At 48.1% G+C, this 18,137-nt stretch overlaps 2 protein-coding genes across 2 annotated transcripts in view; one reads left to right on the top strand and one right to left on the bottom strand.

Moving 5' to 3' along the window:
* Positions 1-6,397: 6,397 nt before the first annotated feature.
* LOC120693500 lies at positions 6,398-11,251 on the bottom strand. The gene is made up of 5 exons (XM_039976945.1): positions 10,878-11,251; positions 8,440-10,016; positions 8,091-8,240; positions 7,835-7,988; positions 6,398-7,731 (listed from the first exon to the last, which is right to left on the bottom strand). Exons 1-5 carry the CDS (start codon positions 11,116-11,118, stop codon positions 6,677-6,679), a joined length of 3,177 nt encoding a protein of 1,058 aa, XP_039832879.1. The 5' UTR covers positions 11,119-11,251; the 3' UTR covers positions 6,398-6,676.
* Positions 11,252-13,828: 2,577 nt separating this feature from the next.
* The window catches only part of LOC120689139 (heavy metal-associated isoprenylated plant protein 30-like), a 39,319-nt gene continuing 35,010 nt past the window's right edge, over positions 13,829-18,137 (top strand). Inside the window, exons 1-3 of the mRNA XM_039971469.1 lie at positions 13,829-14,011; positions 14,093-14,168; positions 14,274-14,422. Of these exons, the coding sequence (XP_039827403.1) occupies positions 13,829-14,011; positions 14,093-14,168; positions 14,274-14,422 (408 nt within the window). The remainder of the gene's footprint in view (positions 14,012-14,092; positions 14,169-14,273; positions 14,423-18,137) is intronic.

Raw genomic sequence — 18,137 nt, 5'->3', positions numbered from 1 at the left:
TTGAGGATAATAAGATATAGATGAATGAATATACTAGGTTATCAGTTCTAGACACCCAATACCTGCAATCATAATGCTCAAAGACGCAAACCATGCAGCGATCATAGCACATACACACAATCTATGGGTAAAGAGAAGCCAGCAGGGTGAAATAAAGCAGGAGGGGACAGGGAAGGCAGGCAGCTAAACAAAGATTGGTGCGTGTGGGGGCCGGGTTAAAACATAGTTTGCACATGTAAAGCAAGGGGAGAAGGAAAAGGTACAGGACAAGCATATATGTTCGTTTATTGTAATGGAATGTTGCAGCATTTTTTTTGTTTAATCTCGCCACACACCACGCAAGCACCTTTTGGACTTCTGTTGTCAGATATTCCGAACAGAAATTCCTTAAATTATTTACAATTTTGTAGGAACGTTCTATTTTTCCCAGGGCGATCGACCTGCCTCTGCAAAGAGAGAGGAGCGACCACTACTTTTAGAAGCGGGTGACGACATCATGGTCCCCGAGAAATGCATTTTTAGGTGCAGCGTCATCATCCGTCCCTAGAAATGGCCACTACTTCCAAGGGCGGGTGATGACATCAACAACTTCCAAAAATGCGCGGTGCCATCACCCGTCATTCCTGGAAATGGCCACTATTTTCAGGGGTGGGTGATGGCATCAACTGCTCCTAGAAATATATTTTTAGAGGCGATTAATGCTATCACCCACTCTAAAAATGATTTTCAGGGGTGGTTGACATTTTTAGAGGCGGTTGAAGCCATCACCCATCCTCAGAATAATTTTTAGGGATGGGTGATGGCATGACCCACCCCTACAAATGATCTCACGCAAAAAAAAAATCATAAATTTTTCATATGATCTTGAATGAAGCCAAACTTTATAACAAAATTGTAGAGGTTGACAAGATCTCTAGTATCAAAATCTACAAGTTCTGATTTTTTTTTCAAACAACCTTGTATGTAGAGTAGTTCCATATCAAATTTGTAATAGTAAGATATAAAATTTTCTAGTTTATACATTATTTATTTAGAACTGTTAGGGATCACAAGATCATTTGCTGTTGTGCCCTGCATATAACTATGACTATATATAATATCTCATACAACTCAAGTCATAAGTTTCCACAATCGTCTTTCTAAAAAATAAGTTTCCACAATCTTAAAATTTGTATACACTAAAAAATCTTTGGCATATTTTTCTATATCTATAATTTACAGTAACTGTAGTGTAGAAGTTTGGTTTGGTTCTGCTATATTTAAAGATTTAAATAAATTTTTGGAATAAAATAGAAAAATATGTTTAGGGTCAGGTGATGGTGTCACCCGCCATGGATTTCTAGGGGCAGTCACCTGCACCCGCTCCTGAGTTTACCCCACCTCTAAAAATCTTTGTTGTAGTAGTGCGCATCTCCCACATCAACCATCTAAGTGTGAATGCCATACTCTACATTTGTAGCACTCCTGTAGAATATGCAAACAAAAAAAAACATCCTAGCTATACTTAAGAAAAGAAACATAAAACAAATGCTTGCATCATATGAGAAGGTTCGTTATTATTTAATTGATTCTGAATCGGGTTTATTCGTCTTGAGCTTCACATGCACACATTTATCATGGAACCATGCACGTGATCTTGTCCCTGACTGTGCTACAATCCTTTTTCCTGATATATGCGTATCCTAAATATATGCTAGCTTCCGTATCAATTGTGTACCACATATGCCGTACTGATTATGTGCTGCTCATTCATAGTGTCCCAGGTCTGTCCAGAATAAACAGCCGTACATGCATGCATGCGTAGCCTCCACATAATTGTAATAACGATCTGGAAGACCGAATTGAAGATGGTAATACTAAAGCAATACTAATCGAGTGAATGAGCATTCAAGCATCATGCCATAGCTTTACAAATGCGATGCAAGCTTTTTGTACCAATCTAGCAGCTAGCTAGAGAGCTACGCTATCTTCTTAGCTTCTGTGTGTCTCTGTTAGCATAAGTACATTGATACTGTCATCTCTCCATCTCCAGCATGGGAATCGAAGGGGGAGAGAGAAAGAGGAAGGAGGATCGCGTCAAGAGGTCCCCATGATGCGTGCCGCCGGAGGTAGGGCTCGCCATGGATGGAGAGCGCGCGGCGTTCGTGGTGGGGGAAGATCTAGCTGCTTAGGTAGCCATGCCAGCCACGCAGCTAGGTTAGCTAGGGCACGCATTGAGTAATGGTCGTTGATCAAAGGTGAGTAGGGGACCCCTTGGTGAAGGCGACAGATCAGTACAGCACTACAGCATGAGAGAGTGAGGAAAGCGATCGAGATGGAGAAGGTAGCTAGTACTACCAGTGCAATTGCACATGTATTATGGTGCTGTATGTGCATGCATCCTCCGCAGAGCATCTCGATAGTACTCCCTTCGACTATCAATGCAAGCATGTATGTATGTGCATGTATCAGTCTATCAGAAAGAAATAACATGTAGATTTCGACTATTAATATTTCTTAAAGCATACTGTCATCAATTTGCACTAAATCATCTGTGTAGGCGCACTGTATTATCTACAAGGTTGTCGTATGCAACTTTTACACAATTAACACTACATGTGTGTGTATTTATAAACATTACGGACATGTCCTTATTGCGGCATCCTTTTGCTCTAGCCATTTTTTTTCCATATATTTGTGCTCTAACTCTAAGCAACGTGGCTCAATGAGTTCGGAACGACTCCACTATCCAAAGCATATGACTTTCATTGTCACAAAAATTCCCGGATTGACGAATCGAGGAACGTGGTATGTTGTTTAAAAGTGATTTTAGCACTCACTACCCAGAATCCCCTGTTTGCCCAGTAACTAAAGTTTTGCTGAGTGTACAATTTCGGGCACTCGGCAATTATACACTCGGCAAATACTCTCTTTGCCTAGTGCGGGAGCGAGGGGGCTTGGCAAACCCGCTCTTTGTCGAGTGTCACCTAAGCAGCACTCGGCAAAGTCGGGCATGTGCCGCGTCCGTGTGGGCGCAGCACAGCCGGCGAGTGCCCGTTAGTGGCACTCGGCAAAGTAGTGGTTTGCTGAGTGTTTTTACAATCGCACATGAAAGGCTCTTTCATGTGCACTCAGGATCATGTGTTTGCCGAGTGTCAAGGTTGAGGCACTTGGCAAAGGTTGCTTTTTTGCCTAGTATTTTTATCTTGACACTCGGCAAAGGAGGAGGGTTTGTCAAGTGCCATACCTAGAGCACTCGGGAAAGGGGGAGGCTTTACTTTGCCGAGTGCCTTGCCGTGGCACTCGGCAAAGTCCCCGTCACTGTCACTTGGCCGTATCCCTACCTTTTCTCGCCGAGAGCCGTTTTAGCACTTGGCAAAAGTTTTGCCAAGTGCCTGACAAAAAGAACTCGGCAAAGATCTCTTTGCAATTATTTTGGTCGTCGTGTGACCTATGCTGGGGGCGGTACAAGGCAAACCATTTGCCGAGTGTAATATAGTCTTTTGCCCAGTGCCTCCGGCACTTGGCAAATAGCCTGTAACCGTAGTGATTATTGGGATGAAAATGCACCCGCCGCGGTCCCGGTATGGAAATGGTGTTCCCGGAACGAGGAACGCACGCGTGGCACTGTACCACGTTGCCGGCGACTGTGTTATCAAAACATGACTTCCGGAGTATCCAATCTTTTAACTGATGAAGCTTACTCGATCATTACTACCCTGGCTGTTTTATTTTAATTATGGGCATGAAAGATTTTGCCCTCTATTGATTTTTCCTAAAATGATCAGACAAGTGACAAGAATTGCTTATATATACACTATATTTTGAGACAGCCCCTTTCCCGTCCCCGATCCCAAAGTTCAATTCAACAATTCTCGATACAATACACCTCGGTAGCAGTTAGCCTTTTCGAAGCACCGAATCCGCCGTCAGTCGATGCGACCTTGATCTCTCCTGGTTAAGCTGTAACGCCTGGCACCAGTCGCAGCTTTGTTACCCCCTGGAGGCTGGAGGGATCATGCCATCATGGTCAGCTGCAGACACGCTCACGCAGCTGGCTCAACGGAAAGAATCTTGGAGAGTCAAAACATTTCAAAATTTAACTAAAATTATAAAGAAAAGCATAAAAATTTATGACATTAAATAAGAATACTATAGAAATATAGCTAACAAAAAATCTAATGATACTTAAGTGGTATCATAAATATTATTATCTTGTTATATAAATTTAGTCAAATTTGAAAAAATTTGATTCTTCAAATTTTTTGAAATAACTTATAATTTGAAACGGACGAGGGAGTATAGCAAGGGCCTCCTCCCGCGCAGGCGGTTCGCAGTTCGCACAATACACCACCTCCAACGGGCACCGAGACCACCAGCTAGCTCGAGCCGCCGTGTACGCCCCCGCGCGGTGCGGTGCCATCCCCCATGCGCGGCCGCCAGGCCAGGACACGTACCGCGTGGCGCCCGGCCGGCCGGCCCACACCTCACCCGGTCACCCCCAAGGTTTTTTTATCCGACCGATTCCACCGAACCGCCGGCCACTGGTTCCGGTTAACCGGTCCGGTTTGACCGGTTACCGGTAAAAACCGGTCAAACTCAAATTTGAATTCAAAACCCGCAATTATACCGGTTTCGAACGGCTAACCGTCCGGTTAGACCGGTTTACCGGTCCGGTTTGACCGATTACCGGTCGGTTTGACCGGTAACCGGTCGGTTTAGATTAAATTCAATTTTTTTCTTTTTTAGTTTAAATTCAAATGCCCGCAAAGTATACTAAATGAATGTTTGTATAATATATTTTAGCCTAAATGAACCCTCCAACCCTGTTTTGTACTACTTTTACATTGTATTTGTATACTTTTGTATGCACGTTTTTTTGTTTAACTTCAAATGCTCGCAAAGTATACTAAATGAACGAATATTTGAAAAAATTTGACACCATTATATTCGTCGCAATTTAAAGTATTTTTAAGAATTTTTTGGAATTTTTTCATTTTTTGAAATTCAAATTTAAAATTTGAATTTGGCCCGGTTTGAAACCGGCCGGAACCGGAACCGGTCCGGGCCGGTTAGACCGGTAACCGCGGTAACCGGACCGGTTCCGACCGGTTTTTTTAACCCTGGTCACCCCTCGCGTGGGCCTCGGCCTCTGTCCCTGCCTCTTCTGCCTGCGGTGGCCGGCCGGCCGGCCAGCCCAGCTGCACACGCCAGCGGCGCAGCGCGCCATCATCGTCAATTCGTCATCGACAGCGCGGGGGGGGGGGGGGGGGGGCACAATGCCGCCGGCTCTCTCGCTCGCGTCCTGCCGCGCGCGGCTGCGTGCGCCTCCTGCCGGCCCGCAGACCGCAGCCAGCTCCCTCTCCGGCCTGCTGCGGTGGGGATGCCGACCGCGGCTGTGGGCCGCGCCCAGCCGGCCGGCTAGGAGCCTAGGACGACGATACATCATCCGCATGATCCTGTCCTGTGCATCTGTACCTGCACGGCTGTACGGCTGAGGAGCGGAGCCTTCCGGACCTTTCTGTTGTACGCCTCCTGTAGCCGTAGGTGCTGCGCTGTACTGTACGTACGGGGGACGGGTACGTTCGTCCAGCGGCCTGCGGCCGGTGCCATGGCATACGCGACGGGCGTGCTCTGCCGCTGCCTGCCAGCTGGAGCGAGAGGCGTCGGTGTTTCTGAGCGTGCCGATCGGCTATTAGGTCCCCGTCCTCTGCTAGGGTCAACGTAGCCCCTGCCCGTGCTCCTCCGGTCTTTGCCGTGTCCGGGCTGCCTGAACAGATGGACGAACCTGCAGTGATGTCGATCCTTGCATCGCACTACGTCTCCGTATCATACGTGAGCCACAAAGCTGCGAGCAGTGAGCGTCGCTAGTGCAGCTGCCTGCAGCGAGTGATCTACGCCGTCGGCTGTGCTCGTGCCGTCGTCATCCATCAGTCCATCGCCAAGTTGTCGACCCCGCCACCCAGGTTCCGTCCTGGACGTGCTGGAAAGAAGCAATCTGATTGATGGGCATGTGAACGAGATCGATCTTCTGATGTGTGTGCAACGGTGACGACGCGACATTGTTCTGCACCGTCGTCGTTGTGCACAGGCTCTTGAATGCAACGGTAGATCTCGATCCCAGGCCTCTGTGGCGGACAGCAACAGGATCTTCCCCCACAGACCGTGCCCAACTTAAATGGAAACCGGCCGCCTGGCTGCTTACACAAGTTGCGAGCCGCATTAGTACAGTACCAGCGTACCGGCTCTGCTCCGCTCCGGAGCGAGAATGCTCCGGAGCTATTCAATTGCCAGAGGTAGACGGCACAGTAAAAACTACAAACAACAGAATCTGAATCACTGTAGAAGTGAGGATCAACAAAAGCAGGGTGAAAGGCCTGCACAGCCAACTGAGGAAAGAGCGATAAGAGAAGCAATATTGATACAAGAAACCAATGGCAACGGGAAGTAAATATATACAATAGTTCATGTCAACTCCAGTACATATAAGTATCACTTTTAGTTAACTTCTGGATACATCCACAAAGATAGGGCAGACGCGGTTGTTCTACATGATCACCAGTTATGCAGATTATTGGACAAACAGAAAAGGTGGGAAAGGGAGGATATATAATAGCATATTTACAAGCAGCATCAGCACTTCAAGGCAGCATGAGCTCAAACAATAGCGTTTCAGTTTATGGCTTGTTTCTGCTGCCTATTTGCCAGGATGGAAGAAATTCTCCTTCAGCACATGCTCCCATTCTGAGGGTGTACTGCCATACTGGTGACCTGGAGAGGAGATTAGGTGCGTATCATGAGACCCTTCTGTGCAAACATGAGAGTTGCCAGCAGTTTCAAGCAACACATGGTCTTCAACATGTACTGCGCCTTCAATGTTCGCTTCATCAGATGTAGCTTTGCACCCCTTGGGGGTAGATGCTTCTGCCGAACCACCTATCTCGTTGTTCTCCCTGGCACAGGTTCCATCACCAGATGTGTCTATGCCACCAATTGAATCTTTTCCTCCCAAGCAATGTGCCAAATCATCAGACAGAATAAGCTTCCAGCACTGCTCGGCGGGTACTTTAGTGTTGGTAATGCCTCCATTGGCCATGACACTAAGGTCAACCTCATTCAATCGGTCAATACATGCTTCTTCCTGCTCCTTGCTGTTATCACCCATTGAGGTTATATTATCAGGTCGGGACTTCAAAATTCTCAGCCTAGCCATAACAGCATCATCAACCCCACCTTCTACAGTTGTGCTTTCATTGAGTGGTTGCTTACTGCTCTCCTGATCCAAAAAGGTTACATTATTAGGACGGGACTCCAAAATTCTCAGCCTAGCCATAACAGCATCATCAACATTGTCTGCTCTGTTTGTACTTGCATCTAGCTGGTGCCTGATGCTTTCCTGACTTGAAAAGGTTTTACTGTCGGGGTGGGGCTTCAAAACTTTCAGCGTAGCCAAAACAGCATCTTCAACTGCATTTGATTTCTTGCTCGCTTCTTGCTGCTCCTCACAGTCAATCTCACCAAAGGAGCTAACATTATCTAAACGAGACTGCAAAACTTTAAACCGGGCAAACACATCAGCTTCAAGACCATTGAAAATGCTCCTATTTACACCAGGAGATTGCCTGTCACCAGAATCTTCTCCCTGGCCCTGCAAGGCCGCAGTGCATGTAAAGCTTTCTTTCCCATGGTTTTGTGGTTTACCACTGGATATGGATGAGTTGGAGTCTTTACTGCCTCCCAATGAGTCAGGAACTGCATTAGCAAAAGATTTAAATATATTAAGAAAAATTCAGCATACACAGAATATCCTAGACCCATTTGAATATTATTCAGTATTTCAGTGTGCTGTTGTGACCTTTCTCTGTCGCGAGCTTCATACGAGCTTGTTGAAGCTCATATTTGAGTTTACATGCTGAAGCTTCTGCTTCAATCCACAAGTTTCTGTAAATTGAAGCCTGAGAAACCTCAGTGTCATCAGGCAACTTATTGTCCAGGTGATTAGTAAGAACCTGAAAGGAAAAGTTTAATGTAATGTATATACTAGAGAAGAAATGGTGGTACTAATTCAAATTAAGCAGCAGCATGATGTTTCAAATAGTGGCTGAAGTTACCTGTGAAACAGTGGTCTTAAATTCTGAATCAGAATTCTCCTGTGCCGAGTGTGCATGCATTTCCATCCAAAAGTTGTTCCTTGGACAATTAATATTTTTGAATTTCGTTTTACTCGAGTTGCACAAGCCATCATCATTTTTTTGTTCAACCTTGGAGAAGACAGAAACAGAAATGAGTCAAGGCTCGAAACAAACAGGGAGATTTATCTATATTTAATGTCTGGGGACTGGAAAACACCATAATACGTCCATTTCTTGATTCATATTTTAAGTTTGTGCCACATTACATCTTGGAATACTATTACACGGTATACAAGAGACACCATATAAAAGCCTTTCAAGATCATACCTTGCTTCTTTTGGAACTGGCAGCTGCAAGATTTTGAACCACTGACTGCAGAAGCTCCTCTACATCATCCAGCAACAAAGAACCACCCTTGCAGGTCGATAGAAGCACCAATGACAGATTGTGTATTAGTTTCAGAAATATTGCCCGAGTGCTAGAGCTTGAGTCGCAGGACATATTCAGCATATTCCCCTCGACACTTGGATAACATTGAGAAGGGTCTTCACCTCTTTTCTGTGTGCTTTCTTCTCTCTCCACTGCTACGGAAGAACTATGTTCATGTGGGCTTCCAGTTGTTAAATGATCAGCATCAACACTAGGATTAATAGCAATAGGATTTAACACACTTTTACCCGTAACTTCGTTAATCCTTGCTGGAAGGCTGCCATCATGTTCAGCCAGAAGTTTGGGTTTGCTAGCAGGACAAGAACTTTCCGGTCGACTCAAAGATATCACATTCTTAGAATCTTCTCTAGAATCATAGCATTTCTGTGTTCTAGAATGTTCTTTGTAAGGCAGATAGCTAGCATGAGTAGCCATGTCATTATGAACCTTGACATCGACTGGTGGTACTTCTTTATGATCTTCGGAGGTTTTACATCTTGTAGGCAACTTGAACGCCTTAAAAGGGTCATTCTCAAAACCTGATGCTTCCTGGCATTCGGGGAATCGCCCTGGATATTCAGAACTCAACTCAGGAACCTTCTGGCTTTGATGTGAACTGATGTAGCCTACTGTTCCTATCACAGTATGAGGAGCATCATTCTTTTCCGTGATACCAAATGAAGGCTGGTATGAAGCTGGTGTGCCCTTCCAACAAGGTGAATCAACACTGGTGTTATTAACCTCAAGCAACTCAGATGAAAAGTCGCGAGGCTGAACAAATCCAACATCAGGTGAAAAAAGCTTGGAATTGAAACCTCCCAAATCATGTTTTGTTTCAGCAGATTCTTGTGTAGGCCTCCCATTCCCTAAATGCTCAGAACCAGCATGGTTCTCTCCAAGAGAACTGAGTGGATAGTTACCCACAGTTGCCACATTGTCAGAGTTGCTCCATTTTCCATGCTGTTTATCAGCAGTTTGATATCCAAGATCCTTTTGTTCATTCCACACGCAATCAAAATAATCAAGATTGATTCTACAAGGATTCATATATGAAGAAAGGGAGAACCCAATAGTGTCATTCGTCAATGGAACTGCTGTTTTGGCCATTTCAGATGAATCGACATATTGTGTAGAAAAGATGTGAGGTTGTGCATCTGCTGAACATGACGAAAGCTGTGTCATGTATTTGTCATACGTAGAACCAAAATGATATTGCATTAAATCCTGACGTGGGGGATATCCTGTGTCCTCGGCACCTGAATGATCAAGCAATTTACTCACAAAGGCATTCTGTTGCTGATGAAACACTGACGATCCAAAATCATTACTGAGGGCCTCTGAACTTTCTGGGCAGATTCCTGGCTGCTTCTCACTTATCGAGTTTGAGCTCTTTGATCTCAGGGAATGTGCGCCCACAAAGTTGCTGAAGTGGTTCCTTGAGTATATGCCATAGGGACTACTATGCGAAGCCTCACCTATAATATGTTCAGCATTGCCAGAAATCATGAAACAATCAGAAAGGGTGTACGGCCATGGTTTAGATCAAGTCACATAATTATGCATACCAATTAAGTAGTGAGTATTTGGAAATTGTCATATACAGATGCTAAATATCCAGTTAAAATTTATTGACAAAGCCCAGCATCATCCTCCCCCTAGCACCCAACCACAGTCAACAGAAAACCAAAAGGCTAATCTAGCTACCAAGCTTAAGTTATACATCCAAAACTGTAAAATTGAAAAGGCACTAATCTAGATGGGAAGCTTCAGTTGTTCAGACATCCATCCCAAGCTGTAAAATTGGAAAGGAACTAATCGAACTGGGATGCTTCAGCTATCCGTCCCAAAATGTAGAATTGAAAAGGCGCCAATATAGCTTGGAAGCTTCAGTTATCCATCCCATCCCAAAATGTAAAATTGAAAAGGTGCTTATATAGTCAGGACGGTTCTGTTATACATTCCAAATTGAAAATGCACTAATATAGCTGGGAAGCTTCAGTTATCCAATGGAAACTGAATTGAAGAGAGCTTCAGTTATTGAAAAGCATGTTCTCTCTGAACCCCCCAAATACTTGAACACGCTGGATTATCTAAGTACAGGACACTAATTGTTGGATATCGATCACGCACCGCACAGATATACCGGTATAACGTTTGGGTCAAGCCACCACAACGTCTCACCCTACAATCACATGGATTACACGCAACACATGAAACAAAAGGCAATACCCAGATGCGACTCCCAAGCCATCGCATCGCGTCTAGCACCTACCGAACACACGCGAACAAGTGTGGGCCCTTGACACCGACACGGCGGGCAGGGGTCGTTCTGTTACCTTGATAGCCCGGCGGCGTGGCGGCGGGGGCCATGTAGCTCGCGGGAGGCTCCATCCACGACGCGCCGGCCCAGTCCCCGCCCGCGGCGTAGACGGACGGGGCGGTGGGCAGATCGCGGCCGGGGCCCACCGGATCGGCGGGCGGGAAGGGCGCGGCGGAGGGGGAGAGGGAGGAGGAGAAGGCCGCGCGCTGAGGCGGAGGCGGCGGGGAGCGCCGGTGGTCGCCGGAGTAGGGCAGCATCGCGCCTGGGCGCGGGCGGTGGCGGTGGCGGTGCGGATGGGGAAAGTGGCACGGGGTTTGGGCAGGGAGGACGATGGAGTGTGGCGTACGATGGTGGCGAGGTGCGTGCGTCTCCTGGTGGAGGTGGAGACGTGGCGTGGTCCGGCGAGCAGGAGAGGAGCGAGTAGATGGGCCCGAAATGGGTCGTAGTAGGTGGAGTGGAGCCCAGCACAACAAAGAATCGCGCATCCTTTGGGCCAGGCCGTATATGTAGCATTTAATCGAGGAGATTGTGAACTTGAGCCCTGCCGTATATGTATTTTTAAAAAAAAATAAGGCCGTATATTCGCCCATTCACTTGATGATGAGCTACCTCTTACCTCCTCTTGTAGTTGCACTGAACATCTTATTTCCGATTCTAACGGACTAGATCCCTAGAACAAGGTGGTTCACTAGACAAAGGCCCTGTTTAGTTCCCTAGCGCTAGGTAGCGCTAGAAACTGTAGTTAACTTTGACCATTAATTACGAGTGTCAAACTAAGTCAGTTTACAACCTGCGCTATGAACCTTAAAGAATCTAATAAGGCTTTTAACTGCGTAATTAGAGAATAGTTACTGTAGCATCACTATAGCCAATCATCGATTAAACAAACAATGCCAAGCCAAAGCAGCTTGGATCTGAAGGTGGCGCTTATGCAAGGGTACAGAAGAGAAGGACAGTGACTCCAACAACACGAGCCAAAATACGAGATGCATTTATTGTTTTGCATCACGCACAGTCGTTGCTTCACCCACGCAAAATTCGTTGTCTCCAACAACGCGAGGCACATCCACGCCGCGGACGGTCTGCCTTTTCAAGATGATGGTGGCCGAGCGCCGTCGCAGGAGGAGGAGAGGGAGGCCCGCCGCGCACATCCTCGCCCGCCGGTGCAGCCCCGCGCCGCCGCCGGAGCTCCGCCCACCCCCGGATCGATGTGCCGTCGCCGCAGCCCCGCCACTGCTCCTCCGTCGGCCTGGAGCGGGAGAGGCAGCCCGGACTGCTCCTTCCTCCGCCGCCGTGGAGGGGTCGGCGGCCGGCGGAGTAGCACAGCCTCCTCCGTGCCTCCCGCCCCGGCGACGAGGTGGAGGCCGGGTACGCCGCGCCGGTCCGGCCGCTCCCCGCCCTCGCTCGGCGTTCGGCTCCGATGGCGGCGGCCACCGCAGAGGCGCAAGAGGAAAGCGCAATCAATGAGGTCGGCGTCGCTGCCGAGGGCCGCGACGGTGAAGGGGAGCGCAGAGGCGCCGGAGCCGGAGAGTGGGCGGTGGGAGGACGGGAGGGCACGGGCGAAGGCGGAGATGCCGGAGCGGGAGGTGAAGGCGATCGCGGCGAAGGGATCCAGGGCGCCGAGCAGGAGGAAGGCGGAGGCGGTCGGGGTCGTGCGGCTGGACGGCGACGGTGGGCACGGGGATCGGGCGCACGCCGCGCCGCCGCAGGAGCGCGCCCAGGCGGCCGCCGTAGGCGCCTCCGCCGCCCGTCTGTGGCGTCGTATGCCTTCGAGGAGAGAGGGATTGCAATTTTGCATCGCCTCTCTCCTCGAACGCAAACTGCCTCGCGTGATGCCTTGCGCTGTTGGATCCGATGCCTCGCGTGAACAGTACACTTTGGAGAGGCAAAAATGAATTTGCCGTCTCTATTGGGGTCAGTCTTATTCCATTTTCTTAGTCTGGTGAAGATCTGTTGATAAATTAAGATACTGTGTGGTGATAGAAAAGATCAAATAGGCTGCGTGGCCAGATGCAGAAAAAAAAAGAAAAAGTTTGGGATATCAGAAGGAAAGACAGACAGGGTACAAGGGATGCATGAGCGAAATTGCTTCGTCAGTAAGTCTGAATTCATTGCTAGCTTTATGATGTTCTCTGCTGCTTTTCAATTACTATACTGTTACTGTTCGTCCTCTAAATGTAGAAACAGAAAATTAATGTCAAGCACTGTGCTCGTATTATTTCTCCCGAAAGTATTCTCTTTTCCCCTGTCGCAAATCCACTTTTTATTGTCGGTTCAGTTCAGATCAGATTCGTGACGGGGGACCAGGGATAGCGCCTCGAAGTTCACCGTGGCTCTTTTGAAACAGAGTGGGCACCTTCCTTAACTGTGCTGCTGACTTTGAAGTTTTTTCGTTCAAGCAAATGTTACGAAAAACGGAAAAATGTAAAGATACGAAATCTGCTGGTAGTTAGTTCAAAGTTCAAACACGCGAGCAGTAATAATGAAGTCGGAAGAAGTATTTAACACCACAGTTTGCAAAAAGCACAAACCTTTCTTTAACAAAATACCAATCTCGTGAACCTTCTTAACCTTGTTTTTTTTCTTGGGATTCTTCTTAACCATGTTGAGCCTAAAGAGATGGCCAAAACATTCACAAAATTCTCTTCGGCAACTATATAACATTTTCTCCATATTCTTGCACGTGACGCCGACACTGGAAGCCAAGCACTGACATGGATACGCAGAAAAGGAAGAGCTGCGCAGATCATTAGTTATTTTGGCTTTTCTAAATTAATTCATAGTTTTTGCTATATCTAGATATGTGTAGCAAAGACTATCCGACTATGAATTTAGCAAATCAAAATGAGTAATAATTTGAAACATAGGAAGTAATAATATATATTCTTTGCTTCGACCAAGCAGCGTGTATATAAAACCAGACCACACGTTGGTTCCACTATTTCGTACCAAGCGCGAGAGCCACGCATGGCGGACGTGGTCTCCGACCTGGTGCTGTCCTTCTTCTGCTGCTGCTTCTACGCTCCCGGCGACCTCCGCGGCGCCGGCGGCGCGCACCCCTACGGCGGCGGCCACGCCCACCCGGCCGGCCGCAACGCAGCGTGCTGCCACCGCGCCGCCAGCGGCCGGGGCAGGCGCGTGTCCCTGCAGGTGCGCGCTAGCTCACTCCAGATCATCTCCACCACCATTATTTCTTCTGCAGCTCATGTGAAGCTCGATCCTGAAATCCAGACGGTGGAGCTCAAGGTCCGGATGTGCTGCGACGGCTGCGAGCGTCTGGTAAGACAAGCTCTCCGAAACCTCCGAGGTATGGCTCTGGTCTCACTTCGTGTGGCCGGGAGCGACTCCGAGCCGCTCGCTAGATCTGTGGATCACCTGATGCTGATGGTCCTGTGATGTGGCTGCCGGCCAGGAGTGGACAGCGTGGAGGTGAGCGTGCCGATCGAGAAGGTGACGGTGACGGGCTACGTGGACCGGGCGGAGGTGCTGCGCGAGGTGCGGCGGAGCGGGAGGAAGGCGGAGTTCTGGCCGCTGTGGTTCACGTCCCCGAGGAGTTACTTTGTAACACCCTGCCTCACGGATAGTTCGCTTTGGGCAGCGGAAGGTCCACGACGGCCCTGTTTCACCTGCTCCGTGACCGAGGATCATCGGTCGCCGCTACGTGCCGGCTATCGAGCCCCGTACGCCGAATTGAATGCGAGCACATCCCTTCCACCCACCCCGCGCCCATTTTCTTTCTCGGTTCGCTCTCCCCCTCTCTTCCGACGCCATGGACGGAGCTTGAGCTCCTTCCGTTCGCCGGCCGAATCCGCGAGTTCCCCTCCATAGATTTCAAATCCCTCGCACCCAAAGCTTAACCACCATCCTAGCTTCCTCCTCAACCTCTCAAACCATAGCCACGACCCCTACCTCGCCGGGAATCCTGGATTCCCCGGCCGCCGGTTCGAGTTTCGCCCAAATTTGACCTCACCGTAGAACTCCATCGCCCGGCCACCATTTCTTCCGTCCAAGGGTTCGAATCGACTGTGTAAGGATCGATGGACCAAGAGGGGGGTGAATTGGGTCTTTTTCAAATTTCTAAGACAAAATAAAGCAACATTAACCTATGCAATACTAGTAAGGCTCAATTCACCAACCGACTAACTAAGCAAACTACACAAGCTATAAAGGATATAACAAGATATGAAAACTAAGCAAGGTAGAGATAAGTTATGATCTTTAAGGTCAAGCACATGAATAATTGCATGAAAGTAAGTGCTTGAAAGTAAAGAGTGAGCAAGAGACAACCGGATTTTTTTTCCCGTGGTGTCGATGTGTTGGCACACACCCCTAATCCACGTTGTGTCACTCACTAAGAGTCTTGTCACCTCCCATGTCACCGAGACGAGGGCGCTCACTAAGAGTCTCCATTCACCATTCCGGCATGGTGGAGCTCAAGCCACGTACAAACTTCTTCGGGCTCCCACAATCCTTCGCAAGCTCCTGAAGAAACACCTTCAATCACTAAGATTGCCTAGATACTGTCAATCACCAAGAGTAACAAGCTAGGGCCTTCACTTGAGCAAGAACCGATCACCAAGAACGGATGCACACAAGCTTCTCTCTACTCAAGTTCTTAGTCTTGTTTCTTGAATGATTGAATGAACAAATGTGTGGAAGATAAAGCTCAAGGTGGCTCTCAACTACAGTATGAGTGTATGAATATTGTCTGGTGTCAAGAGACCTCAAAATGACCCATTGGAGGGATATATATATAGGCAGCTCACGTGGATAGAGCCGTTGGAGAAAAGCTGCCAGAAAAGTGCTTAACGCCGGTTAATCCGACGAACCTCCAATAGCCAGCGTCGGTTTAACCGATGAATGTAAACTGTCCATTTGGAAAACTAACGACGTATCATCGGTTTAACCAGTGAGTGTAGTTGTCCACTGATCAACTGAAAAACCAACTCTCTAGACAACTGCACCGACGTTAACTCAAATCCATCGTCGGTTTAACCGGTGAGTATAACTTCTAAAATTTCTGGAAAAACCAACTCTCTGGAATATTGCACCGACGTTAATTTTCAAATAGCATCGGTTTAATCGGTGTATATAACCTTGAAACACCCTGAAAAACCAACGTTCTGGACAAATGCACCGATGTTGATTTCAAATATCGTCGGTTTAACCGGTGTATGTACTTGTCCAGACTCTGCTAACTGCATTTAACCGACGTATATAAAAATGGGGTCGTCGGTTAAACCGGTGTATAGACTTTTTCTGATTTTGCCTTTTCTGATTTGAGTCTTGAATGAAATCCAAATATTCTTGAGATATAAGTTGAAAACCACTTATTTGAACTTCTTTAGAACCTGAGTGACCATAGTGTGCATCCATTTTTGATTGACCATGTCCATGCTCAAGTTACTTAGCCTTAACCCCTCTTAATAGTGCGACCTCTACAAAACTATAAAACATATACTAACCTAAGTGTCCTTCTCAACCTTACGACACTTAGGACTAGAAAGATCCTTAGTCTTGATATATATTTGAGTTGAATACCGAGATCGCCTTTTTGAATAATGAAATTTGAGGGGCTTCTTTAACATATGACCAAATGAGCGATAATGATTCATTAAGCTGCACAAACTCATTAGTCACAATAATGGTTGTCATTAATCACCGAAACATACCTAGAGGGTCTAGATGCTTACAATCTCTCCCTTTTTGGTGATTGATGACAACACAAACAATAACTTAAACGAGAGAGCGAGAAAGGTAAACAGGATAAACTCAAGCAAACTCGAAAAAGAACCAAAGAGCTCAACGGCTCAAACGGAATCCATAGATATGTCTCAACACACAGCATACGCAAGAGTCAAATGTACATATCCATGAACTAACATCAAATGAGATATAAAACATCAAGTCCTGTAACTACGAGCTCTCTCTAGCTCTACCCTCCCCCTGACTCCAACTCCCCCTAACTCTCTCCCCCTTTGGCATCAAAGCACCAAAAAGGCGAGCTACGGGTCCGGCTGTCGCGGCACGGCGACGAAGCGGTCCGGGTCGTCGTCGTCGGACGGAGAGCCCTCGGTGACGGACGGGAGCTGCTAGTCTGAGCTGACTGGGGGTGTGGCTGTCGTGGAGGCTCTCGTACTGGCACTACTGGAAGAGGGTCCGTAGAAGTGGTAACCGGGTCAGCAGAAGAAGTGTCAATATCTGAAGTCGTGAGTGCTGAAGCTGCCGGATGTGTCGACTGCGGAACTATAGACTCCTCTCCTCCTCCTCCCCCTGAAAGTGATGCCTGTGGTACGACGGGGAGGGCGACTGACTGAACCGCTGACGGTGAGTCTTGAAAGAGCGTAGTCGCTGGCAGTGGCGAGAAGAGCGGACGACCGGCAGACCCAAGGAGTGCGGACATCGAGAACGTGGTCTCCGGTGTCGTCGAAATAGCTGGGGCTGCAGTAGGGGCTGGAGCTGGAGTGACTGCAAGCTGAGGTGCTCCAACACCCTGAAGTCCTAGCTGCTGCGGGGCGAGTCCGGTGTGAGTGTAAAGCTGTGTGATCATCCCGAACATCGCCATCATGCACTGCTGCATCTGCTGGAACTGAGCGTCTGTCCTTTTGTGAAACACGGTCAATGAGCCCGACAAAACGCTCCTCAGCTGCAGCACGCTCTCGGGCAGCCTCCCTCTGAATGGCTGCAAGCTGAGCCTCATGGGCTCTCCTGGCCTCCTCCTATGCTATCCGATTCTCTCTCTGCTGAGTGACAAGCTGCTGAAGGAGAGAGGTGAGCTCGGACGGCTGAGTCACCTGGGACTCTGAGACAGTAGCAGCTGCTAGTGACGAAGGAGCTGGCTCTCTGGACCCTCCTGCCTCGTGGTCGTGACTGGCTGGTGCTGCAGGAAAGTACTCGTCATCCTCGGAGGAGTCTGACTCCAGCTCAGACCAGTGAATCTCATCATCTCCTCCGGGAAGCTGTGCCTCGGCTGCTAGCAGTGCCTCGTCCTCCTGTGCCACTCGGGCATGCACCTCAGGTGACAGCCGTGCCATAGCGGCTCTGTCTGCCTGTATGCCCCTCCTCCTGTCCTGTGGTGCTGTGGGACGGTAGACTGGAAACCTGGGGGCCTCATCCTGACGGTAAACTGCACTGATGGGTGACTCATCTGGCACGATCATAGAGCAGATATAACTGATCCAGTGAACATAAGGAAACTGGCGTACAACACCCATCCCATCAGAGATCACATCCTCGATCTCAGCCAAAATGAAGTCGACAATGTCAAAAGGCTCGT

The sequence above is a fragment of the Panicum virgatum genome, chromosome 9N (genome assembly GCF_016808335.1).
Source record: "Panicum virgatum strain AP13 chromosome 9N, P.virgatum_v5, whole genome shotgun sequence".
Classification (NCBI taxonomy): Eukaryota; Viridiplantae; Streptophyta; class Magnoliopsida; order Poales; family Poaceae; genus Panicum; species Panicum virgatum.
The sequence above is the reverse complement of the archived record's forward strand: the minus strand, read 5'-3'. Positions and strand labels throughout refer to the sequence as shown.

Coding starts and splice junctions, on each gene's coding strand:
- LOC120693500 (XM_039976945.1), bottom strand. CDS start 11,118: ATGCTGCCCTACTCCGGCGACCACCGGCGCTCCCCGCCGCCTCCGCCT. Junction 10,017..10,877: donor CACGCCGCCGGGCTATCAAG/GTAACAGAACGA, acceptor AACATATTATAG/GTGAGGCTTCGCATAGTAGT. Junction 7,989..8,090: donor TTAAGACCACTGTTTCACAG/GTAACTTCAGCC, acceptor TTTTCCTTTCAG/GTTCTTACTAATCACCTGGA.